Source organism: Chionomys nivalis, chromosome 21, assembly GCF_950005125.1.
Source record: "Chionomys nivalis chromosome 21, mChiNiv1.1, whole genome shotgun sequence".
NCBI classification, from domain to species: Eukaryota; Metazoa; Chordata; class Mammalia; order Rodentia; family Cricetidae; genus Chionomys; species Chionomys nivalis.
The window spans coordinates 1,506,606-1,532,938 of record NC_080106.1 but is presented as its reverse complement, the minus strand read 5'-3'; the positions used below and the strand labels follow the sequence as shown (position 1 = coordinate 1,532,938).

At 47.3% G+C, this 26,333-nt stretch overlaps 1 protein-coding gene across 3 annotated transcripts in view; it reads left to right on the top strand.

Moving 5' to 3' along the window:
- The first annotated feature begins 23,792 nt into the window (after positions 1–23,792).
- The window catches only part of Nrp1 (neuropilin 1), a 136,641-nt gene continuing 134,100 nt past the window's right edge, over positions 23,793–26,333 (top strand). For 2 of the 3 annotated variants that reach the window (XM_057753406.1, XM_057753404.1), the window contains exon 1: positions 23,794–24,388. In XM_057753406.1, the coding sequence (XP_057609389.1) occupies positions 24,316–24,388 (73 nt within the window). In that variant the 5' untranslated portion in view covers positions 23,794–24,315. Of the gene's footprint in view, positions 24,389–26,333 lie in introns of all 3 variants that reach the window. The other variant, XM_057753405.1, reaches the window with a different exon arrangement.

The following is a 26,333-nucleotide window of genomic DNA, read 5'->3' as shown; positions in this document are numbered from 1 at the left end:
CTCTGGAAGGGAGGGGCCTAATGAATCTGGTCAGTTTGGGGAACTTCCTGAAGCTATTTTGAGTCCTTTCCTTTCTTGCTTAAGGAGCTGCCCTGCAGGATAGAATGTTTCAGTCTCAGGAAAACTGTTAAACACACCAGGTGTACTGCATTTTTTTTATGTGAAGCAATGTACTCAGCATTGCTGATTACAGAATTAGTGTCGATTAACTTCAGAAATGAAGATGCTCTGTGGCCTTCAGTATCAATACTCCACCAAAATTTAATTCTTTACCTAAATATAAACAAGCATATCTATTTTGTTAGTATGCAAATGTGCTTTCATCTTTAGTAAATGATAAAAGTACATACAGGTCAAAGACAGGCTTAAAATAAATTTCTTTATGACGTATTGGGAATGTTTGGTTTATGTATCTTTTTTATTCCTACCTACTCGGGGATCCATACAGTTTTCTCAGGTGGAAAGAGTGGAGAGTGAGGAAAGCTTCAGAACCTGCCAACAGCAGGACTGACCCAAAATGGCTCTTGGTTGGAGGGGATGCTACGGGAGTCGCCAGCTCTGCTGCACTGTGTGGAGTACCCAGAAGTCTCTAAGAATTCTCAGGAACAGTGCAAGTAACACGTCCACACTTGAAAACCAGCACTCGGCTGACCCATTCTGTGCACATTGAAATCCCACCACCACCATGCCTTTATTATCTCTTTGACTGAAATATTCAAGTTATTCTGCAGAAATCCTACCTATCTTTTGAGTGAAACTTTGCTGCCACTCTATCTGCTTGGCCCTCTCTTTTCTCCAGAGATTCCATTCTTTCAGCCCTGGGACAGAGAAGCCTGAGATCACAACACAAGTCATGGACCACGCTCCAAGGACAAGTCCCAGAACACAGGCTATCTGACTGCTGCTCTGCCCTTCTGATGAGCAGATAAACCTCCATTGTGAAAACTGTGTTTTATTAATCTCTAGATTAAGAGTCCAGAGCAAACAAGGGTGTTTAATAAGGCTACTCTTGACTTTAATTGATTCATGAAGAATACTATTTACATACTCAACAGATAGTTATTGCATGTGCCAGGATGAACGAGACAGTGTAATCCCAGCCCTCAGTACTGTGACATTCAAGATGCTTTATTGAGTGTTTATCTGCCAAGCACTGTACTAAGTGCTTTGTGTTTATTAACTCATTTAAAACTCAAAGCAAATCTATATGGTGGAGGCCATAATTAGCTTAATTTTACATTGAGGAAGTCTAAATGGTCTTCTCAATTTCATGCAGCGAAGGAAAAAAGGGGGAACTGGTACTTGTATTCAAGGCGGTCTGGCCCTAGAGCCATTTTACACTAAACTCTAGCTGCAGAGATGAAGGAAGAGAGATGGGCATTGAGGTCCAGCGAGTGAGATGCTGCTGCTGCAGGGGCTTTGGAAGGAAAGCACAGCCTGCTCCAGCATGAGATACAGGAAGAGGTGACCGTGGTGTCCGTCAGAGTGGGATAGGGCAGGACGGTTTCTAGGCTAATACCTGGAAGATGAGCCAGAGCCGAAGAAGATGAAAGAAGTAACGTTGTTTCATAATCAAAAGGAGACTGTCTGTGCCCAGTGACAAAGGAGTATGAGATGTTTAAGGAACTAAAAGGATACAAATGTGTTAAATGATGCAGTTAAACAGAAACTCAGAGACTAGGAGATCACATCAAGGGTATCTAAGGATGGTAGTCAGATCATTACTGGTGCACAGATGAGAGAAACAAACCGAGAGGTGAGGAGGCGGCTGAGAGAAGACGGTAACAGTCCAGGCAAGTAAGGCAAGCAGAGGAATCTTACACTGTGAGGTTGGCAGTAGGGGAAGAAAGCCAGGTGTAGAAAATACACAAAGCCCAGTCAAATATTCGTAGACAGAAGCTAAGACAAGAACTCTAACTTCTGTCTCCCTGGAAGTAGCAACAGAATGAGTGGAGGGTGAATTCAAGCCCCACCCCTGCCCCAATGTGGTGAAGAAGCCCCACAGGGTAGAGACCTTGCAAAGAAATCCATACATTTATTCCAAAGCCCTGCTGGGCCACACGTTTGATAAGTGTGAAGAGGCTGTAGCCAGTGTGACTTCTTCATAGTTTGCTGTTTTACTTTCAGCACAGTGGCTGTGTTTTAATCTATTGCTATTTCAGTCAGAAATGGCAACTCCACAGTTACCAGCCTGCTCCTATAACATCGACCCGGTCACTCAGGCTGAGACCTGGTTTGAATTCTATTCCCTCGGACACTGGCTCTGTCACTGCCCCTAAAGGTAGCTTTAACCAAGTCTCTATTGTTCTATTTATAAATATGATTCGAGATTCCAAGGCCAGGGTGAAAACTTGATAGTTCAGAGAGGCTGGGTCAACTAGCTAACCTTCTCTCCTGCCCGGGCTGGCATCTCTGAAAGACCCGTGTTTCTACTTCACCAAACCAGAAACCACTCCAAACCCCACCCTATTACTTCCTGTGTCTCTCTATCTCTCCCAGATGCCTTCTGATGCTCTGTGATTACTCTCTGTCATCAAGTTGCTAACTCAACCTCCTGACCCAAGGTTAATTTTATTTAATCAATGCAAATGCAAACTCAGGGTTCACAGTGTGGTTGAATGTACCCCTATGGCAAAGGGTGGGAAAGAAGGATGGGGACACAGAACCTGAATCTGTAGAGTCTGGTGGACCAAGGCAAAGAGCAGAATTGCTTTACATGCATAAGAGCCACCCAGAAATATTAGGCAAGACCGAGATGAGCAAACCCCTGCTTAAGCATTGCTGTCATGGCTCTGTGGAGAATCAACTATGGAAGAGCAGGCCTGCACACAAAGATGTGCTGGGCATTATGGGCACAGGCAAAACATGCTGGCTGCTGAGCAAGGGAATGGACCTCTATCCCAGCCTGAGATAGTTAGGTCTCTGATGGGCATGTCCGTACTGAATGTGCACAGGTTTTTTTCGTGTCTCTGTTCTTTAAACAGTACAACCTGGCCACTATTTGCTCAGTGTTTACCTTGTGCTCGCTGTCACTTCTAGAGATGACTGAAAACACACATGAGGGTGTATAAATCACAAATAAATACTATATTGTTCTGTAGGAGAGACTGTAACATCTAAGAACTTTGGTACCAAGCCTGCATTGACACGGAAGTTCTGGAGCCATCATCAGCCATTAATGGATGCTATCAATGCATGGTGGTCTGTAAGGTAAAGTCTTGCCTGAGTCAGGGGGGAGGAATGGATCAGTAAAAGGATGTACAGTGAGGCACCCCACCTCACAGAATATGAGCTCTCAGTGAAAGATGTCAGAAGAAATAATTAGGAGATATAAAGGAGGAGGAGGATGGGAGGAGAAGAGGAGGAGAAGATGAGAAAATGTCCAGTATTATAGGCACTGGAAGGTCACGATAAGACAAGAGAAGCAGCACCTGAGACACCCAGAAGGTTCTGGGGCTCTAGACAAAAGCAATGTCACCCCAATATGCGGCGTGATTGCTCACCCAAACTGTCTTTGTGCAGATGGAGTCAGCACCCAGGATTTTCCAAACGTGATGTGTGTGCTGTGTGTTATGAGATACCCTCGTGAGAGTCAGCCCACGAGTGTTCCTATAGCAGCACATGGTTCTCACACTAAGTGAGATAAATGAAGACTATTGACAGACGTGCAGCAAGTCAGACGGGTCAGAAGCCTTTGTCAAGCAAAATCTGGCCCAGGTGGATTTGACTTCCAAAGGAGTGGCCAAAATATTGAGGTGATGGGGTAGTTTGAATTTGGGGATTGCAAAAGGAGCACAATCCAATAATCCTCACTGTCCTAGTCACATTGTATGTGTGTGTGCACGTGTGTGTGTGCTTGTGTGTGTGTGTGTGTGTATAAGCCTGTAATGTGGAGAGCAGAGTTCGATGCCATGTCTTCCTCACTCACTTCCCATGGTATTCTTTCAGTCAGAGCCCCTCACTGCACCCCGAGCTCATTTGCTAGGATAGGCTGGTGGCTGACAAGCCCTTGGGGTCCCCTTGTCTCTGCCTCCCCAGTGCTGGAATTACAAACCTGCATCCTCATGTCTGGTGTTTTACATGGGGGATCTGAAATCAGGTCCTCACAGTCGTGATGCAAATACTTTAGCTGCTCACCTATCTCCTCAGCCATGCCATTTGATTCCTTAAAACAAAGCAGCTATATTTCTATCCTTTTCTCTCCTCCGGGGGCTGTGCACACTCCCATTGGAAGAAATCCATGTGGTGTTCAAACAATAGGCATCCTGCTTAGGTGCTATTTCTCTGAATATCACACATGGTTTCTACGGCTCCCCCACACCCCAACCCGCATCTCTGGAACAAAAGCTGGTGCCGGAGTTTAAATCACAGTCCCTGAAAAAGGTTTGTAAAAGTATGTGAAAAACATGGTATTGCCTCTGTGGGTGGGAGATCTTTTCCCAGGGAGTACCAACTCTGAGGTCTTCCCGCATCCTCGGGTTTAACGTTGTAGGAATGACCCACCAGTAGTTAGACTTCAATCGGGTTTAGAACTGTTTTCTCCCACCCTTACCCTAAGTCAGTAACCCAAGCAAGGAACTGCATGTGCTAGGAGATACACATTATAGTCCCTTGTGTGACTGTGTGATTTCTGCACTGTACACACTGGCCCAGAGAGAGACAGGAAACTGGGGGATGCTGGACCCCGTCCAGAAAGCAGAAGAAAGAAATGCAACCAAGGTTCTGCCAAGTCCAAGACTACAGCTAACCAAACCCTTCAAGCATAGGGGGAAGACTCACCAGAGTGAACATTTGGGTCAGATGAAGACAAGAAGCTTGCTCTGAATGACTCCTCAGGCTGTCAATCACGGCCATCGTCAAGTTTTATCAATGCTTCCATGGCCTGATAAAGGCCCCCACTTCTTTTTATTCTCTTTGATTGGCTGAAGTGAATATATTTCTTGTTAGAGAATTTTCTAGATTTCTGAGTCTCTAAAGACCAGTGTCTATGATAACAATCCATGAAAAATTAAAATTTGAGGGCCAGAAACAGCTTAGTGGGAGAGCTGGTGTTCATCACACACAGGGCCCTGGGTTCCATTTCTAGCACCGGAAATGGGTGGGGAAACACATTTCCAGAATGTCATTATTCTGAAAGTGTAAGAAAACTAGACATTTAATTACATCAGACTCATAAGCTCATTAACATTTCAAGTGAATTCTTGACAAAGCATCGTAGGTGGGAGAGCGTGAGCAGTGACAGAAAGATGCTCACACACACACACACACACACACACACACGTCCAGTTCTTGGAACTCCCAGGCAGAAATGACAACAGCAAAGAGCAGCACTGAGCAGTGTTCTCAATGTGGAGGCCAGTGAAGCTCTAGCCTGGAGAACCAGATCTAATTAGCTCTGAAAACAATGCTATCAGGGACAGGAGTCAGCTTAGTCAGTAAACACTTGCCTTGCAAGCGCCAGGACCTGGGCCTGATCCTCAGAACCCATGTTAAAAACAACAAAGACAAAAGCCAAACATAGTGGGCATGCTTGTAATCCCAGCACTGGAAGGTGGAGTTGAGACAGGAAGCTCCCTGGGGTTTGCTAGCCAGCTAACCTAGCCTCACTAGATGAGAACCAGGTCAATGAGAGATCTGGTCTCAAAGGGAACAAGGGGCAATGCCTGGGAAACAACCCTCAATGCTGATCTCTGCATTGAGATCACACGCATACACGCACACACGCATGCACACACATGCGCATGCACATGTACACACTCAGAGTCACAAGAATTTTGAATGAGAAAATGGCGTGTTTCTGTAGCTTTCCCATATCGCTCAAGCCGCTTCAAGCTGAGTCACTAACGATATTGATGGCCGGAGGGTAGCATCAAGTTAATTTGAATCCTCGTCCTACTTTTCACTGAATTCCGAGACCTGAACTCTACAGAGTGAGTCAGACACTCAGACTCTGAACTTCATTATGCTCGTATGGAAGTGGGGTAATAATACTAACCCTAGAAAGGCCCTGTGAGGATCAAATGAGAGAATACGGAAACCACACTGAGCACCGAGCGGTGCTAAGTAGATGTTCATTATAAAGCCCTCCTCCTCGAAGCCTTCCGTCCTTCCGATGATTAAAGTGATCTGATCAGAAAGAAAAAGCCCCCAGGTAAACTTTTCCATTATTTCTTTGTGCAGTTTAACAAACTTTTATACCATCCTTGGTAGCCCCCAGGAGACAAAGATGAGTAAGATAAAGACCTCCGTCCTTAAGGATCTGCGGGTTCATAAAGGAAGTGAAACGACGCCAGTCACCAGAACCTCAAGGGACGAGAACTACAGCACAGGGTGGGGGTAGGGGGTCTGGGGAGACACTGCAGAGTGTCTGCAGGGGGAGGATGGGGTGTGAGCAAGCCTTGCAGGGGCAGAGCAGCCAGGAGGAGCAGGTGTGAGTCCAGAAGAAACGTGAGTGCAAATTACTAAGGAACGTGTTTACCCTGCAGTGGGAGCAACCTCTGATAGGGTTTGAGCCAAACTGCCATTGTTTACAGTAGATAATGGGGTGGGCGGGTGGTGGAAGGGGAGGACAGGTCAGGAAAACCAGGAGATACAGAAGCCGCCTGGTTCCCAGCTCTCATCTAATTCTGGGGAAGCGGGAATGAAATGTAGAGTCCAAGAAGAAAAGTGGAGGCCATGAGGGAGCAGAAAACCTGGGGTTTGAACTGTATGTGGGCCATTGAGATGAAAATGTGGGCCTGAAGTTCATCAGGATATCACAGTGGATACAAGGACCTGGGTGTGAGCGATGCCAACACCCGGGATGAGGCAGAGCTCAGTCAGGAACCTGCACCTCAGGTGGAATTACAGGATCAACATGCAGACAGAGCACAATATGGGAAAAGGAAAGACCTGACAGCAGAGGTAATTAGACAGAGGAAGAACATCCACGGAGGCCAGATGCTTTGCACACAGAAAGGTCAGACATATGTAGGCAAAGCGAATAAATACAAAAATGAAAACAAAATCACAACCGCTCATACTCCTTCTATAGCCACTTCAAAAAACAACAACAACAAAGATACAGTACTTGCTGGCTTCTAGTTGTTGGATTTTGGTTTTGGTTTTCCCCTTTTACTTGTTATGTATCAACTGCAGACAGAGAAACAATTCCTGGAAGAAACGTTGCCCAATCATTCAGAGATGATTTTGAAGGCACCCGTGAGTCTTGAATCCGTCCTTTTTGGGACACAACCCATTCCACTCGATGGCCAGAGAGACTTCCCTGACACTCTAGAGCATGCTACCAGGACCTCAAGGAGTCACTGCTCACCAGGCAAAGGAAGAAATACTTGTCTTTTGTGAGCCTTCCTGTGTACACTACAATCTCACTGCTCTTCCGCGGGGACACTTTCTCATCTATTCACCGTCGGATCTCATACACTTATGCCTCAAGTGGTTTGTTGACACAATTCCCTTCACACTAAGTCAGAAGCAAGAAGCTCTGTTGTGCCGATTCTCATTTGCCCTCACCAAAGGCTCAGCTGGAGGGCTGGAGATGCCTTGGTGGTTAAGAGCACTGCTTGCTCTTCTGAAGGACCAAGGTTCTGTTCCCAGCACCCACATGGCAGCTCACAACCATCTGTAACTCTAGTTTGAGGAGACCCGGTATCTCTTATCTCCACAAGCACCAGGCACAAACATGGTGTACACAGACGTACAAGAAAGCCAAACACTCGTACACATAAAAAATCATATTTTAAAGGCTTATCTGGAAACCCTATCCTACACAGTGCTCTCTATGGCCTTTCTAGAGATACACTTTAATGTCTATCAGATTAAAGGCATGTACATTTGGACTTCCAAGTCACCTTGGGGAATATCACTGGACTTCAGGTTTCCCATTGGTAAATTGAAATAAACTTTATAAAGTTTATTTATCATCAGTTGGCCCTGCCTGATGGACAGTTGAAGAGATGACAGTCTCTGTCACAGAATAACTGAATAGAACCACATTATTGTGTGGATGGCCACACATACTCATCTACACAGACTTTCCAGCGAGGAAAAGCCAGGCGTGCTCTGAAATGATGTGTATGCTAACACCAGGACTTCACTAGTGACTAGTGTTAGGCTTGCACACTGACAGGGTATGGAGTGATGGTTTCCATTATGGAAGAACACAAGCATTTCACAAAACTGGAAACTGAACAAAGTTGAGGCTTGAAAACCACTATGAGTAAAATGGACTTAGGACCCCAGTGACATGAGTTCAGTCTCCAGGTCTCTTAGACTGTCAGCCCCCAGGTCACCATCACACACACATGGCACCACCATGAGGCACCGTGTCTTCTCCAGACTTAGAAAGTAGCAGCTGCGGCTTGGGAGGTTTTTTAGTTCTCTTTTGGTTTCTAAATTCTCCGTTCCCTTGGGAATCAGTTTAACTTTTTGCTGCTTCCATTTCAACTAAAGGGTTTTTCTTTATTTTCTCCATGTGAGATGATTGGTAATTAGCCCTTCACACTTAGCCAGAGACTAGAAGGCTATTTATCTGTCTGTTTTTCACACTGGGATTGGTGCCGTGTTTTGTCCATGTCTTTGGGTGAAACATTCTTGCAAACAAGAGTTATTTGGGACATGACCGAGCTCCCCTCCCATTTATACTATGTTTGGAGTGAGAATGACGTTAAAACCTCACAAAAAGAAGCTGAGTGGGTTCTGATATTTTATTCTGTGATCAATAGTTAAATGATTTTGTCATTAATCACACAATGATGAAGTAACCTGGACAAGAACAAGCAGAACGAAGCAAATGAGAAGGGACATTAATGTTCCATCAGATATGTAAAAGTCTCTTGGGCAAATAGCATTTATGACTATGTGAGCTTTTCATATCTTAGGCACTAGCCTGAAAATTCAACCCATAACTCTCCTAGTCCTTTGGTACATGCTATTATCTTTCCATTTTACAAGTGTGAAATTGAAAAGCAAAAAAAAAAACAAAAAAAAAAAACATTTACGTTAATAAGTGGTGGAATTTGTATCCAGGCTATTTGTAAAACAATCATTTAACCTTTAGAGACATAACGATCTTGCATTGGGAACTTTAGAATTTAGACCTTGGAGGAGTGTGTTACAATTAGAATTTTCCAGCAGTTGCTGCGGGGCCAAGAGGCAAGGATATCAAGAGGGTGTGTTTGCTGGCTAGGGAGACAGCTTAGTCAGTGAAGCGCTTGCTTTGGAAGCAGGGAGTTATCGTCAGAATCCCCTCCCCACATCTCCCAAAAAGCAAGTAAAATGTCAGGTGTGACAGTATGCACGTGTAGTCCCAGCACTAGAGAGATAGAGGCAGGAAGATCCTCGGAGCTTCCTGGCCAGTCATTCTAGCCTATTTGTCCAATTAAAAACCCTGTCTTGAAAAGGGGGACTGTATAGGAAGGATGATATATGTATAGGAGAACAATCTGAGATTGTTCTCGGCCCTTCGTATGCACACACATGCACATACGCACAGGTGGGGGCATATTTGTGATGGTATAAACATTCAACCTTCAAACATGCTCTACATTCAAGGCTCTGGGATGGCAGCTTTGTGTGCATCTGTATGTCTTTCTCGGTAGCACAGAAAATTCCTGGGGGTGTGCATGATAGAGTTTCCCACGTTCTTTGGAAGTGATTGCATGCACATAGTAATCACAAATATTTGTTGGCTGTTTTTGAAGTGCTTTTCACTGGCAAGCCTTTTAGACCGCGGTCGATGCACGTCCCTCTGAAGTCGAGCATGAAGGCCACAGCTTCTGAAGCTCCTTCTAGGCCTCTGATTTGGAAGCGGACAAAAATAGACAGAAGCAAGCACCAGCAGGCCTGTGGCCCTCTGTGGCACAGCTGGAAGGTGCTATGCCAGAATTTCTGATTTAAACAAAAGGGGAGCGGGGAGGAGGAGAAAGGCCAGAGCAATTCTCCAACTGGCTGATTGATTGCATGGCCCAGGTCTTCTAAACTCTGTCCTGTATATACAAGATGTACAAGTTGGTATTGGGAAAAGGAGCTAGTCTCTGTCCTGGTCTTGAGGAGACAGTAGCCATCCAGAAAGCTGTCTAAATATTTCTGGACTACAACATTCAGAAACAAGACAAGAGGAGCAATCAAGAAGGCTTTATAAAAACAATTGTCAGTAATAAGAAGACATGTGAAAAATTACAGCAGGGTTGTGAGTGAGCGATCTTAAATATTTGCTAGATTGTTAGAAGTACTTTGAACTGATCATTTTGCCTTCAAACAATGGCCATTTGATATTATAAATAGCACAACACAATTCTGAAACAAAAACTACCGGGGTCACACAGCAATTGACTCTGCACTCAAATGCATTATTGTTCTATTTCTTAAGGCTAAATGCAAGTGGAGAAAATATTTTTGAGTCAAGAAAAGAAGAGGGTAGGATAATGACAACAATCCTGCAAGACTACTCTTGACAAGATAAAAATTGCACATTGTACATAACCCACAGTGGAAACACTAGAACGCAACTCAAAGAGAAAGAAATGCCCATGTTTCAAGAGAAAAACGATGCGACAAGACCAGGCTGTGATCTCATCACAATGAAACAAGTGGCTGTTAAGCCATTTCTTCGCTGTCAATGAAGAGGACAGGCCCTAATGTCTGAATGAGCCACGTACAATTAAAAACCATGCAGTTATTCGTTGTCCTCCTCTGGTCCCCAATGCTACTCAGCCTGGCTGAAGATACCAACTTACTCTGCACCACTTCACACCCACATGCCCAATGAGGGTTCTTCCTGCTGAGAGCTTGGCACACTGTCAGGACACTGAGCGAGGTATCAACTCCAAGCCTCGTTCTCAAGACCAACCCTTGGCAGTCCTATGAGGCCAATCCAGTTGCCATAACTATTATTTTTCTAGCCATTTTCTGCTACAATATCAACTTGTCTTACTTGCTCCTCCTACAACTTTCTGAACTCAGTCTGGGAGTACAGTTGATAGTGTGCCTTCCCAGCATATTCAAATCCCTGGGTGCCATCCTGGGCTAGTTAATTCTTATCATCTTGACACAAACTAGAGTCATCTGGGAGGACACCTCAGCTGGGAATTGGCTTTATCATATCGGCCAGTGCACAAGTCTGTGGGACATTTTCCCAATGAACCGTTTGCCGTGGGAAGTTGAGCCCGGTGTAGGCAGTACTGAAAATGTGTAGCCAAGTCTTGTGTTATGTAGGAAAGCAAGCTGAGCTATCAGTCCGTGGAGAGCAAGCTAGTAAGCAGGAGTCGGCATCAGTTCCTGCTTCCTTGAGTCCCTCCCCTGACTTCCCTCAATGATGGTCTACAGTCTGTGAGTTGAATTAAATCCTTTCCTCCTCAAGCTGCTTTTTGGTCATGTTGATCACCACAATAGAGACGTAAACTAGGACCCATCCCTAGTACTGAATAAAGCTGGAATGGTGATGTATGTCTGTGATCCCAACACCAGGGAAGGGGAAGCAGGAGAACCAGAAACTTAAGGTCATTTTTGGCTACATGGTGAGCTTGAACTTAGTCTGAGATAGGTAAGATCCGGTTTTCAAAAATAAGCTAAAAGAAAAAAACAACCAGGTGTAGGGTCACAAGCAACCTGTCAGTTCAGAGTTCCCATTATGAAAGCCACATTGTGTCTGTAGAGAATTGCATAGAATTCTACACAAACAACCTAGACTTCACACCTACAGTGGAGCTGCTTCTGGGCTAGTGATCTCATAATAATAACTACCCTGATGGGCAATAGTGGAGCACACCTTTAATCCCAGCACTCAGGAGGCAGAGGCAAGTAGATCTCTGTGAGTTCGAGCCCAGCCTGGTCTATAAGAGCTAGTTCCAGGACAGGCTCCAAAGCTACAGAGAAACCCAGTCTTGAAAAACCAAAAATAAATAAATAAATAGAATAACTACCCTGTGTTGTAAGGAGGCCGCTTGTGTGTTCCTATTTTCCAGGCTAGCTCAGTCGGTAGAGCATGAGACTCTTAATCTCAGGGTCATGGGTTTGGACCCCACTTGGGCACCAATTTGAAGTAACAGGCCACTAGTTAGTTCCCGGCCACTTAGCCCCAAAATAATTGCACAGAAACTGTATTAATTAAATCAACTGCTTGGCCCATTACCTCTAACTTCTTATTGGCTAACTCTTACATATTAATTTAACCCATCTCCATTAATCTGTGTATCACCACGAGGCTGTAGCTTACTGGATAAAATTCCAGCGTCTGTCTCTGACAGGGCTACATGGCTCCTCTCTTTGACTCCACCCTCTTTCTCCCAGCATTCAGCCTAACTTTCTCCACCTAGGTCTGTTCTGCCATGCCATAGGCTCAAAGCAGTTCTTTATTAATCAATGGTAATCATAGCATACAGAGGGAAATCCCACATCAACCCTGAAACAAAGCCAGGCCTGGTGGGATAGCTGCTTCCAGGACTAAGACACGGGTGTTAAAAGTTTAAGATGAGTTCGAGGCCAGCCTGAGCTTTCTCAAAATAAAAAATAAGAAAGTAAAAGCAGATGTGGAGATTTAATTCCGTGGCGAAGTGCTGGCCTATCATGTACAAGACTATGTGTTCAATCCCCAGTAACACAAAAATGAGAACAAAAGAATCAAAGAAATCACTCCAAGCAAGTAGTTGGAGCTAAACTTACAGAATTGATAATATTCACCAGGGAAAAAAGAGAAATTAAAACATTGATAGTGTGCATTTAATAGTTATAACGACAGAAATAAAAGACTCATTGACCAAAAAAAAAAAAAAAATGGAACTTTTAGGTGAAAAGTACCAGTTAATAATGCTGTCCTAAGAGCTTACTGTATAGTCTAAGCAGTCCCTCCCCTGGTTCAGAAATAGAGCTGTTCGGAGCATAGTATCTTTTGTACTAAAAACATCTTCTCTGCTTTAGGTGAAAAAGTGTGTCAGCATTACATGGTCATAATAACCAAAGAGAAAGGAAAAAGCAAGCAAGCCCACAAATGAACATCATCACAGCTGTCCTTCGTTTTAAAATAAAAGCCCTAGGAAAAGAAAAAAAGACTGCAGAATGAGTAGACAAGGCTTGCACTGACTGCCGGAAGTGAAAGGGACACGGCCAAGGTTACAACTGTATGCTGAACAGGACTGGACACCCGGGGACCTGGAAGCTGCAAGCTTGGACTTGGCACTGTGGCAGTGTTTGTGACTCATTACAGATGCCCTTGGAGACTCTTCCCTCTCCCTTCAAATGTGGGAGTCATCAGGAAGGGAAGGAACCTGGTTGTGCAGTTAGGAAGACGACAATAGATGCCAAGCAGCGGGGCATCGCTCTGGGGGACTTTCCCATTAGCCAAAGTGCCTACCTCTTCCTCCATAGATGTGACCTTCAATTACGGTCCCATCTCCTCATCACCCATTTTCAGAAACTGATTTTCCACAGGTTCCCCCAGGGATAATGGAATAGAAAACCAGAATAGTCATTATAGCCCCAGGAGAACATGGTTAAGTTTTTAGGAACTTGTACAAAACATTTTTTATTTATCTTGTTTTCTGAGGACATTGCTTGCTAATATATGTGACTTTCAAGATGGCAGCAAATGCATCTTGAGTTAGATTGAGGGCCCTGCTTGGCTCAGAATCCCCCCTGCATGGGACCAGCATGTGGCTCAGGAATCTTGTCACGTTAGCCATAAAACCCTCTGAACTTCGTAAGACTGAAGACGGTGCTCTGGCCACAGCTTGATCAGTGAGAGTTGGCCCAGTATTTCCGTGAATGGGAAATTGCCAGAGCTGTCCATCAAAGCATGATGCTCTCCACATGGGAAACTGGAACAACCTAGCATGTTACCTCAGCAATGAAACTCTTAAGACAAGAGAGACAGCTCCATTCCTGCAGGGAAGCTGGAGGTGTCAGAACAGGAGGTCTACCACCTGACTGTGCTACTGTTGGCTTTCTACGTGATCAGAGTTCCCTCCCTGCCCCTCAGAGGAGACCTGGTAATGAAGCAGCAGGAATATGATTTGTTGGGGTGGGGGATCCCTGCAGGTATCAGTAAACAATGAGATGAACCTCGAAGAGATGAGAATGATGATGGGGTACAGTTGGACTTAGTCAGACTGGACCAAACCTCCAGAGTCTGACCCTGGGGCTTATTCTTCCTACATATCTAAACGCAGAAAAACATTTGTGGGGGAAGTCTCCATGGGATAATTCTCACTGTATCCCAGTCAGTAGTGCTCAAGGCTAGGGCCTAGAGAGGAAGACATTGTGATAAGCATAAAAATGGATTCTATTGATGGAGAACACAAAGTCCAAGAGCCTTCTTCATAAGGACAAATTCTATTCACTTAAAGAAAAAGTTCAGGATTAGGCACTACACAAGTCTCAGGATTGGGAGGAATTCCCTCGAGGCTGCCTCCTAATAGAATAGCAAAGGATCTTCAGGTTGTTGGGTCACTTTTACAGCAGCACACCAGGTGACCAGGTGTCACTCTTCCTTCCGTTGGAGAAAGCGTACCTGCATGTTCCTCATGACAAGGGACCCAGGAGGGCAGACACAGCTGCACTCCATCAGAGAAACCAATAGGAACAGTCTTGCCTTCACCCACGTAGGCTGGGGAAATCTTTCCTTGAGGATTTAACTTAGAGGAAAGGACTCAGTGCTTGATATTCAAACATGAGGCCCTGCCTTCAGTCCCCCAGAATCATGGGAGGGTTTGTTGCCATGTGTTTGTATTCCCAGCATATATTTCCAGCACCAGTGAGACAGAAGCTGGAGTGTGTGTGTGTGTGTGTGTGTGTGTGTGTGTGTGTGTTGGGAGGGGGGGTCATCCCTGGGGCTCACCAGCCCGCCTGCTTAATCTACTTGCTGATCACTATGTCAATGAGAGACCTTGTCCCCAAAACCCAAAGTATAGGATCCTGAGAAATAGCATGCGCGCACACACATGCACACACACACTTGTGTGCGCACACATGCATTTAATTTATGTAATTCCCAAAGATCCTTCATGAAATGAAGTCTTGTGTTCCCCACTGAAGGAGAATACCAACTTGCTTCATAGCTAAGAGAATGCAGCAGAGAAGCGTTTGGGTGCTAGGTGTCCGTGTATGCTCTGTGACCCCTTTGCTGTGTTTTCTTCTGTGGTCTGAGCTGTTCCCAGTTCTGTTCTGTTATCGCTTTTCCACACTGGAAGCTGAAAGCATGTGCAGACAGATGACACCATCTATCAGTGTGCTGTGGTTGGTGTTAGGGCCACAAATAGTTCAGAACATGCTGAGTCAATTCTAAGCCCCAGAAGTAGAGAGCAGCCGGTATCGTGACAGCCATTCATGCATGGTCCCAGCGGGACCCCCTTGTATTCCTAGCCTCCAGCCCAGGGTGGTGGCAAACCTACTGTCCAAACCGCTCACAAAGCAAGAGAGTCCTTCAGCGTGGCTGCTTCGAAGATTCTGGGAGATCACCAAATTCTACCCCTGAAGCCTGGGAGTGCAAGGCTAGCAGTGACCCTCCCACAGTTTCAGGCTGAAGCAGCAGCCTTTTGAGGCTTCTGATGGTAACAGGTCTTAGTCTTTCTGTCAACTCAACAGGGTCTCGGTTCACCTGGGAGACAAATATCCAGGCATCTGTGAGGAGTATAGTGTGTAGATTAGTTCAACGGAGGAGGGAGGGGAGATGGAGGAAGGGGGAGAGGGAAGTGGGGAGGGGGAGGGCCCATGGAGGGCCCACCCTAAATGTAGGCTGTGGCATCCCACATAAATAAAGAGGAAAGGTGAGCTGGGAACCAGCGTTCATCTCTCTGCTTCCTGATTGTAGACACAATGTGACCAGTTGCTGCAGGTTCCTCCCACTATGCTAGCCGCACCATGATGGAATGTGCCTTCAGAGTGTGAGCCGAAATCAATACTTTCTTCTTTAGTTGGTTTTGGTCCAATGCTTTGTAACAGCAGAAAGAGAAGTCACCCGCCAAGTCCTCTTGACTCCATCTCTGAGGCCCTTCCTCCTCTCAGCTGGATAAGTGGTGGATGAGAGAAATGCTGTCTGCATCCTTCTCCCGGTGACTGCCTCCCATAGGACAGCCAGATCCAAACTGCTTCACTGCCCTCCCTGTCTCGACAACAGCTGGACCACACAGGTTCGCCCAGGGGACTCCCAGTCACTGTAGGCCTGTGTGGAGCTCTCCCTTGCCATGCTTCGCCTACGGGCTACAACTCGTTCCACTCTGGGAGCACCTTGACTCCTGAGAGAGTTTCGGGCTGGCTTGTGCCTTGCCTGCTGGGTGGGCTTCTTTGTCCCTGACAGTCATTTCTTTCCAGCTGCTGGCACGTGTGCCCTCTTCTCCTGGTGTCTGTGGGGAATGGAATGCTTCTGTTAGGCTGTGTGTACTACTGAGCTGCCCGCTGTGGGTCACCAGACTGACACCCCTGACCACAGCTTCCGTCTTGCTGGGGATCCTCCTGCCTGTCGTGGTAGGAATAAACTGAATGCAGGCTAGATAACAAGTAGGATCCCCATGAGAGGGATGCATGCCTATGAGTCAGAACAGGGACACTAGGCTGTTCACAAGAATGAATGTACCTCTGCCCATCCTTGAACACCCTCCATCAGAACCAAGAGATAGAGACACCTCGAGACCAATTTAGAGGAGAGAACAAGAACGTGTTCAGAACTGCAGCAAGAGCCACCAGGGAGTGGTAAGTGACCCTAGCAGTGCTCATGGGGGGGGGGTCGTCTATCATTAGCTTCCCCTCTCTCTGTTTCTGTCACTTTTCCCACCTCTCATTGAAATATGTACTTTAAAACTTTCCAAAAAGGTTGCCTTTTATTCGTGGGAGGTTTTTTCCTAATTTTTAATTTAATTGAATTTAGTGTGAGCATGTGTACAAGCATGGCATCCAAATCCATGACTAGGATGTGGCAGTCAGGGGGCAGCTCATGAGTGTTGGCTCATTCCTTCTGCTGAGGGTTCCAGAGATTGAACTCAGTTCGCCAGATTCAGCTTCAGGTGCCTTGACTGTGCCATCTCACCAGCCCGAGGTCACACCTCGTAAAGGGACAAGCTGGCAGGTGTGTATGTGTCTGTTCTAAACAGAGCTCGAAGCTGTGGAGTGTTTTTTTGTTGTTGTTGTTGCAAGACTCTAGACATAGTCAAGAAACCAGATTTCCAAAATAACAGGTCATTCCAAGCCTTTCCTTGTATGATGTTAATATGTGATAACCTTTGCCCTGGAGTTCACCAGCCTCACTCCTGTGAAGACTATACTGTTAAGCTTACTATTTCATAAATGCTTCCTAGGCAGTGTCTACATGGAAATATCCCCACTCTTCATTTTTCCCTCAAACGTTGTTTACAATTCCCGAGCCTAGTAGAATAGTCTGATTCCAGTCTGTACTACATCGTGATTCAGAATTTTTGCAAGACCATTCTAGAGAGTTCTTTACCTTTAAAACCTTTCCTACATGATTCATAGCTTTTGGGGACTGTGGACCCCCAGACCCTGAATTTCCTATGACTCCCTGCCTGCTGGAGTAAACAACTTGTTTTCCTATGCTTGCAGCTTATATAGGGTCTCCTTGACTAATGACCACACCCTAACTCTCAGCTGCAAGCCCACCAGAAACCACTCCCCTGCCACCAGGAACTCCTGAGAGTCTCCTGCTCAAAGCAGCTGCAAGCATGTCTTGCTTGGAGCGTGCCCAAGAATTGAGCCACCAGATGGAAATACAGGTGACCTACCACTGGCTGGCATCTATGTGATCTGTATTACTGTACATCACGTGTTAAGCAGACTGTTGTATGAAAAACCAGCACAGTGTTCTGGGAAAAGATTCTAATGTGTTCCAATCCCAAATGTGAATTTTTATAAAAGTCACCGACAGAGCAAGGGCTAATAGTAGGCTCTCTGGTCAGCATGGTCCGCATGTTGGTATCCCTAAAGCTCACTGACCAGCCCGCCTAAGCTGATCAGCCAGATCCATGCCAGTGAGGTCCCCCAAATAAGGTGGGAACACACAAGTGTGCATTCCCTGACCCACACCCCCAAAACAAATAATCCAGGTTTCCAAAACTTCTGCTTATGGCCTCCTCCTCTGTTCCCTTCACAACGCCGTCCTCCCTGCCACCTCGCTGTTGTCACCTGCACTTTGGTGACCCATCACACTCCCAGCCATGAAGCCAAGCAACTGCTTTGGGTTGTAAATTTATCCGATTGCCTCAAAGGGACAAACATCGAAACTAGCCAAAGTCCAACTTTCTTCCAAGACAGCCTTCTTCAGTGTCCACGCCTGTGTGGCCAGTAAGACCCCTATAGTTATGGAGGATTGAGTCCTGCTGGGTCATTCTTGACAGCACCTGCTCCTCTGTTGCCATAGCAACCTGTCTGTCCAGTTAGCTTCATGCTCTAACTGCACTTCTTGCTTCCCCCTTCCTTCCCACTGAGTGTTCCAGTGCAGTACATCAAAGCTCACCTTACTTCTTCCCTTATTCCACAGATCACTATATATATATATATATATATATATATATATATGAAAGCTATTGTTCTAGAATAAATTAAACAATTCTTAACTGCATTTTGAAGCCTTCTTTCTTTTTCTTCCTCTTGACAGCATATCAGGTAGCCCAGACTGGCTGCAAACTCCCCTCCCATAGACAAGGATGACCTTGAACTCCTGATCCTCCAGCCTCCAAATCCAGAGGGCCAGGATTGCAGGTAGGCACTGCCCTGCGTGATTTTTGTGTGGTGCTGGGATTGAACCTAGTGCTTGCATGCTAGGAAAACACTCTGCCTGTAGCAGGCTTTCTCTTGGGCCAACCAGCTCCCAAATAAAGACACAGAGACTTATTACTAGCTATGAATGCTCATTCTTACCTTATGCTTATCCCATTAGCTCTTATAACTTATTTTAAGCTGTTTCTCTTCATTTACATAAAAGCCTTGGGGCTTTCTATCTTTCTTTCATTTTGTATACCCTACTTTTCCTGTTTCTTCTGTGTCTGGCTGGATGGCTGACCCCTGGTTTTCCCCCCGCATTCTCTTATCATTTTCTTCTCTTGAGCCTAGATTCCTCTTCCTACTTATTTTCTCTGCCCGCCAGCCCCACCTGTCCCTCCTCTGCCTAGCTATTGGCTGTTCAGCTTTTTTATTAGACCAATCAGGTGCCTTAGGCAGGCAAAGTAAAACAAATGCAGTACACCTTTACATAGTTAAAGTAATGTTCTACAACATCTACAAGCTGAACTGCATCAACAACCCAGTTTTGAGCTCCTGGCTGGCTATTTTAATAATGACTTTATTGACCTTTCAGCATTCTTTATATTTTTATTTTCTACTCCCATGGAACTATGATTAGATTTTAAGTGAGTAGCCATTCCCCTGTTTTGATTGCCCAAATTGAATTGCAAAGATAAAATTCCCATTCGGAAATTTTGAGTTTATTCTCTCTAATGATGTTTTTAATTTGCTTGTTGAGTATTTCCGTCAAACAAAAACAGTGTGTGTTTGTTTGTTCTGTTTGGTTTTGTCTCCCCAGTTCAGAGAGAATTCAACCAGGCAGTGTGCTGTGCACCCTGTAGTCACAGCATGTTGGTGACTTGCTTAGACACTCGCTCAATCTCAACCTCTGCCCCAAAAAGTAGGTCACGGGAGGCAGATTAACCTCCGGCTACTGTTTCAAGCTAAACACAGTTTTCAAAATCTAACCCCAGACTCTACAAAAGCGGAGGCTCTACCTACAGGACCAAAGTTTAGTGCTGACTTCCTGTGTCAGGGAGAATGCACATCTCAAACACACACATGCTTTAAAACTTTATCCTGAAATTTTAGGAAGCTTTCTCTTCCCTGTATTTAGAGAAACAGAAACTAAGACTAGAGGAATGGCACCTGGTGCACTTACTGCTTTGCAGAGGACCTGGGTTCGGTTCCCAGCATCCACACTTGACAGCTAACAGCCATCTGTAATTTCAGCTTCAGGGCATCTGATACCTCTGGTCTATAGGCAACTGCACTCACATATACATACCCATGCACAGAGACATACCTACACATACTAAAACTCAAGTAACTCTAGAAAGAAACAAAACTGAAGATTCATGTCATTCATTTTCTTTTGCCACTTCATATTCAGACACTGACTATAGCAGGAGCCCCAGAAGACAGCTTTTGCAGGACATTTGTTTCATAAAAGCCTCATTCTAAGGGAATTGTTTCATTTTTATAACTTTAAATTCTTTTTAATTGTGTGTACATACGTGTGGGTATATGCATGTGAGTGCAAGTTCCTGCAGAGTTTGGAAGGCAGTGTTGAATCCCTGGGAACTGTAAGGCTAGGCGATCCTGAGCTACTCAATGTGGGTGGGGGGAAGTGAGCTTGTGAACCTGGGTCCTCTGAAAAGGCAATACCTTCCCTTTTACCACTAAGCCATCTTTCCTGCCCCAAAGGGGAATGGTTTTTAGAAGTTTCTTTCTTATTTTTTGAAGACAGTGTCTCATGGGACCCAGGCTGACCCCCAGCTCACTCTGGCCTTGAAAAATCTGTGTCCTCCAGCTGCTATTCCAGAGTACTGGGGTTAGAACCCCAGACCACAGCATGTGGTTATAAATTGTAATTTCCAATCCTTTCCAAGTTTCTCTTCCTGCACGGCAGATGTTGGTTAGCACCTAAAAACACTTGGTTGTTTTTCTATATCCATAGGTTTGACTTTTAAAACAGCATAATGCAAAATCTAATGAACTTGCTTTAGTTTTGAGCTACACTGGGATTATATTGTACCAACCTGAAGTACCAGGTGGCTCCAGAGGTCTTCTGGGAGCAATGACTCTCTTATTTCTGGCAAATTGATAGGGCTTGGTGAAATGAGCAGGTCATTTCCACCCAGCTAGTTCTTACTGGGGAGGCCAAGATCTGCCCTGCTCGAACAGGCCTCCTGGGCCCCTGAGGTGGTCCTGCCCGACAGCCTCTGTCCTGCCCTCTGTTAGGGCAGCAGACAGATAAATCACCCCATATGTGGAAGCAGGCCTTATCTCCTCAACAGATCTGTGATACCAAGAAGAGGGATGTGTGCATAAGACAAAAAAAAAAAAAATCAAGCTAGGAATACTGCCAAATTCTTCCTCTGTCTCACACTTGGGCTCCTATAAAGCTGGTCTGTCTCCCTGGGTGGAGAATTGCAGATATCTGAACCGGCCCTTCTCCACTTAGTGCGCAGGGAAAGGCTGTTAGCCAGAACGGTTAGCAGTATACTAACGAACTAGCTGCTAATTATTAATTAGGGCGGCTCGGCTTCATTTCGCAGTACCAACTATGGAAAACGAGGCGTCTAGGAAAGCCACAGATAAGCGTGGCCCTGGAAAATCGGAGACAGGCTTTAAGTCTGTCTCCCCTAAAGTGCGTAGGGCATGCCTTAGCGGTTGGAGAAAGGCTGTCAAGAGTCCTTGGTGGCTGAGCCAGAAAACCAGGGGTCCTTCAGCAGACTCCAAGCTTCCGAAGCTCTTCCTCCTCCTGGCTTCTGGGTGCGGAAACTGTCCCTCTCAGGGCGCACCAGTTGTGGGTCTGGGCTCTGGGAAATGCACTCTCAGCGGAGGTGGGGGTAGGAGGTTTACAAGCTGTTTCCCCAAAACATTGGCTGCTCAAGTGTCCCGCGTGTGCCCCCTAGCTCACCCGACCCGGGGCAGACTGCTTAAATATCGCTCTGCTTGGGCAAGCCAGGCATTGGATGTCTTCTTTGGAAAGGGATAAGGTTCTGTATCGCCATAGCTTCGACTGGTTTTCCCTTCTCTGTCGTCCTGAGCGGCGTCCGGCCCTTGACTCCAGGGCTAAGGTGGCTCGGGGTCGCCCAGAGTCTGAGGCTCACTCGGCAGCCCAGTTGGAATTGGCAGGGATGCACCCGGCGCCTGGCGTAGGGAGGCGGGGACACGCGCTCCCGGTGGCAGGGCGCCAGGGCTGTCCCCCGCCGCTGTAGTTCCCGGGCTCTGCCCTGGGCGCGGCTGACGCCTAGACTGCCTGCAGAGGGCCTATCGCCCCGTGACTGCCCCTTCCGCTGGATCCAGGCGTTTGACTCCCGGACTCGCGGCGCGCCCAACCCACCGGAGCCTCCAACGGGTCTGAGAGCCCAGAAGGAAGCCAGTGGCGACCAACGGAGGCGCTTCGGGACAGAGCTGGCTCTCTATGCCCGGGGGAGGGGGAGGGGGCGGGGGGGGCAGGGTGTGTGTATGGAGGTGCCGTGGGGAAAGGGTGGAGGGGAGAGGTTGCGCTGTAGGCGGAGCCGGGTCACCAGGGCCGGAAAGAAGGCTGAGTCCAGCAAGGGAGCCCAAGCTGCAGCTCCGCGCTTCGCCCAAGCTTCAGTCCAGTGCCCAGCCCAGACACTCAGGGCAGAGTCCTGGCCTGGAGCGCCAGTGTCCTGGGCGTCCTTTCTCCCTGACTGACCCTAGTTTATCAGCCAAAACCTTTGACCGAAGTCTCCTTGCCAACATTCCTAATTCTTTGCCTGTCCTTGCACCAGGTAGGAGTCGTTCTCTGTGGTGGCAGTGAGTCTATAAACGTCACCTCCCAGAAGGCTTATGACCTTTTCACCTTCTTCACCAGCTCCTTCGGAGGGCGACGAGCCCGGTTAAATGCTTGATCAGAGGCCGCAACCAGTTTAAGTCCCTGGGTTGTCCTTGCTATTCACACACCAAACACCACCTGCTGCAGTTCTCGGAAAACCCTGGAGGAGGGAACCGGACGAGATGGGGGATGGGGAGAGTACCCGGCAGACGCCCAGGACGCACCTCCTCGTGTGGGCTGGAGGGCCAGTAGGCACAATTCCCTGCAATCTAAAGCTAGCACTAGGAGACCCATGCCAAGACCATCCAGTCCCCCCATGTCCGGTTCTTGCCAGTCTTGTACCTTTCTTGGGATGCAAAGAAATGGGCCCCTCGACCCCGGATTCAGAATTCCTGGAGCACCTAGGTTTCTACGTGCCTGGTCAGTGTCTGTTGACGGCTGCCCCCTAGCTGAAAGGCGCGCCACCACCCATCCTCCTGGTTCATTAACCCCAAAGGAGAGGGCATCAAATCTCAGGGAACAATGCAGCCTGCAGGGGGGTGGGGGAGCGTCACCCAGCCTCGCGCCTTTGCTCAAGGCGAGGAGGCCTTACTCGGCTGCAGCCAGGTTCCGTGCTCCCAGAAGGTCTGCCTATGCTTTACGAGGCAGAGACACGGTCGCAGCTCTTTGGGCTCAGCGGCGCGTCTCCCACAACAGCCAGGCTTTCTTCTCCTCGTCTACAATTCCACTCCTAGAGTCCCAAAGCGTCCGGCTGCTTCCCGCCCCAAGCCTCAGGCTGGCATCTGGGAAGTGGAACTGGGGACTAGCTCAGCGATCCTCACAACCCGGGGTGCGGGTGCCTGGGGATTTGGAGTTCCGTGAAGTAGCCGCTAACCCCGGGCTCTCGGAACTCCTTGGCTCCGGGATCCTCGCCTACTGAAGCAGCCTAGCTCAGTCGCAGGGTGCAGAGAAGCACGCCGAGGTAGACTAGCTGGACCCTGGGGCTGGTACCGCTCGCCTTGCCCCTCCTGACATACACGCGTCCTTGCGCTCTGGGCGCTGACAACCTGCGCCCTCCGCGCCCTTCTTCCCGCTGAGAGCACCGTAGGGTATGGGGTGGGGGGGGAGCCTAGCCAACGCACCGGGAAAGCACGCCTAGGGAAACTTGAGTGTCTGAGTCTCCAGCCAGGCAATCGCTGGCGGAGCTGTGCGGGGAGGGGGCGGGAGGAAGCGAGGGAAGGGCTCTGGGAGGGAGGAGGAGGAGGTCGGAGAGGGAGGCGGGTGCCAGTGGAGAAAGTCCTCGCTCTCCCGCTCATCTTTTCATTGCTCTCTCTCCTTCCCGCAGACAACCCGGACCTCCTCTGGGCGCCAGCTCCTCGGCTCCAACCCGTCCAGAATCAAGCGGGATTTTTTTTTTCCCTCTAGAAATTGGCTTTGGTGTGTCGCCCGCCCTCTCCCCTCCTCTTCGCAACTCCTCCCCTCTTTTTTTTTCTCCTCCTTCTTCTTCTTCCTGAGACATGGCCCGGGCAGTGGCTCCTGGAAGAGGAACAAGTGTGGGAAAAGGGAGAGGAAATCGGAGCTAAATGACAGGATGCAGGCGACTTGAGACACAAAAAGAGACGCGCTTCTCGCGGATTCAGGCATTGCCTTGCCGCTAGCTTTCCCCGCCAAGACCCGCTGAGGATTTTATGGCTCTTAGGCGGACTTAAGAGCGTTTCGGATTGTTACGATTCCGGTTTGCTGGGCTTTCGTCCGCGCAATCGTGTTCTCCCGCAGCTGCCTTGGGACTGGCTCGGCGAAGGAGGATGGAGAGGGGGCTGCCGTTGCTGTGCGCGGCGCTCGCCCTTGCCCTCGCCCCTGCTGGCGCTTTCCGCAGCGGTAAGTGACAGGCTGAGGTGTGAGCGACTGGAGGGTCCGGGGCTGCCCGGTCCCCTCCGGCGGTGGGCTTTCCGCCTCGGTAGCGGGACGCGCGCACAGCTGCCGGGCGCAGGAAAGTTGCCTGCACTAGGAACAGAGAAGTCAGGGCCTCTGGATCAGGAAGACCGCAAGCACTCAGCACCCAGCTCCAGTGGGTTACTGGCTGTGGGCTTCTCCTGCCAGTTTCGCGGCAGAGCTCCCTACCTTCCCAGATCAGCACACCAATTATCTTAATAATGTTTCCTCCCAGAGGCAATTAGATGAGACTCTCTTTCAAAATATCTGATGGCTGCTGAGAGTTAATGAACACTTCACCGGGAGGACTTCCTGGTTCTCCTCACAACTCCCCTCTCGGTTTCCTCTGGTGGGCGACACAGACAGATAGTGGTCAGTCTTGGCGGCCGCCAGGACTCCCTTCCCTGCCTTTACAAACCATCCGTGATCCGTCTAGAGTATGAATGAAAGTCACGCTGTCAATAGAGGGTTTGGATCTATTCAGTGTAAGGTGGCAGCATATCTGAGAATCCCTAACCCAGTTGGCTTTAAAAACCACTCTGTTAAGTAATGAAAGGCAGACCTAGGTATAAACAGTGCCTTGGAACCTAGAGTGTGTTTAAAACGGGATCTGGTACAAAGGTGCTGAAGGCCAGGCTAGAGCTGATCCAAACAGTAAATCTTCAACATTATTATTAACTAATGGCCAAATATTTACTTTTGTCTGGCTTAGATTTCAATCAAAGCAATTAGGAGAAAAGTGCATCTACTACTTATTGTGGTGTATTGTTTTAATAAGAGGAGGGTTCTACCAGGAAGAGTTTATTTAAATCAATCCTTTATGGTAGAAGTTAATCTCCTTAATGCGTGTTCCCCAGGTTTTGTGATTTCAGAGACAGATCTCTCCCAACAGGTACCAAACAGCTCTCAAAAGATGGGCAAAAATTTTGTGAACGCGGCTGAAATTCAATTTATTAATGAAGCCGAGTTGGCGGCATCTTTCTATGTACTCCGGCAGGGAAGCCAAACACTCAGAAAATCATGAATGTGGAGTTCAATTTGTTAATGAACCTGAGTTGGTGGACTGCGTATGTATTCTGGCAGGGGATAAAATATCATTTCCCTCTAACCAAAAGAACTCAAATGTTTAGACCTCAAAACATGTATCCTTCTCAACTCCTGAGGTTAGAGCAGTGGTTCTCAACCTTCCTAATGCTGCAACCCTGTAGTACAGTTCCCCATGCTGTGGTGACCTCCCCTGCACCATAAAATTACTTTCATTGCTACTTCATAACTGTCATTTTGTTACCGTTATGAATCATAATGTAAGTACTTTTGGAGATAGAGGTTTGTCGAGGGGGGGCCGCGACCCACAGATCGAGAACCCCTGGGTTAAAGCCTTGCTGAGGTACCCAAAGAGTGGTTGTGATAGCCAATATGAAGAGCATTAAGATTTGTGTGGTTCAGAACAACACACACACACACACACACACACACACACACACACACTTTTTAATTTCCTTAACAGAAATCTGGGGAATGTTGAGAATCTGGGCTCCAGTCAGCTAAAACCCTGTTGCTATGCTTGAGGTGACCAGTGCCAGCACATGCCTCCGTAAGCCTGTGGTCCTCTTAAAGCCATAGCCACCTCCTCCCAGTAAGTGTCTACTAAATTAATTCATTAACCTTATTTAGGACTAATGGTCCAGAGTCATTAGGAATTGCTCTCTCCTAATCAAGTGTTAGAGAGACTGAGCAGAGTGTGGGAGTCCAGCAGTCCACATTACCTTATCACACTGTCACTTTCTCAGAAGTCACAGATTAAAGTGCTCTGGTGTGGTACCAACTCCACGCCTCTGTCTTCTGAAGTGACTGTCTGGCGACTGCTTTATTTCACTCCCGTAGCAGTAGC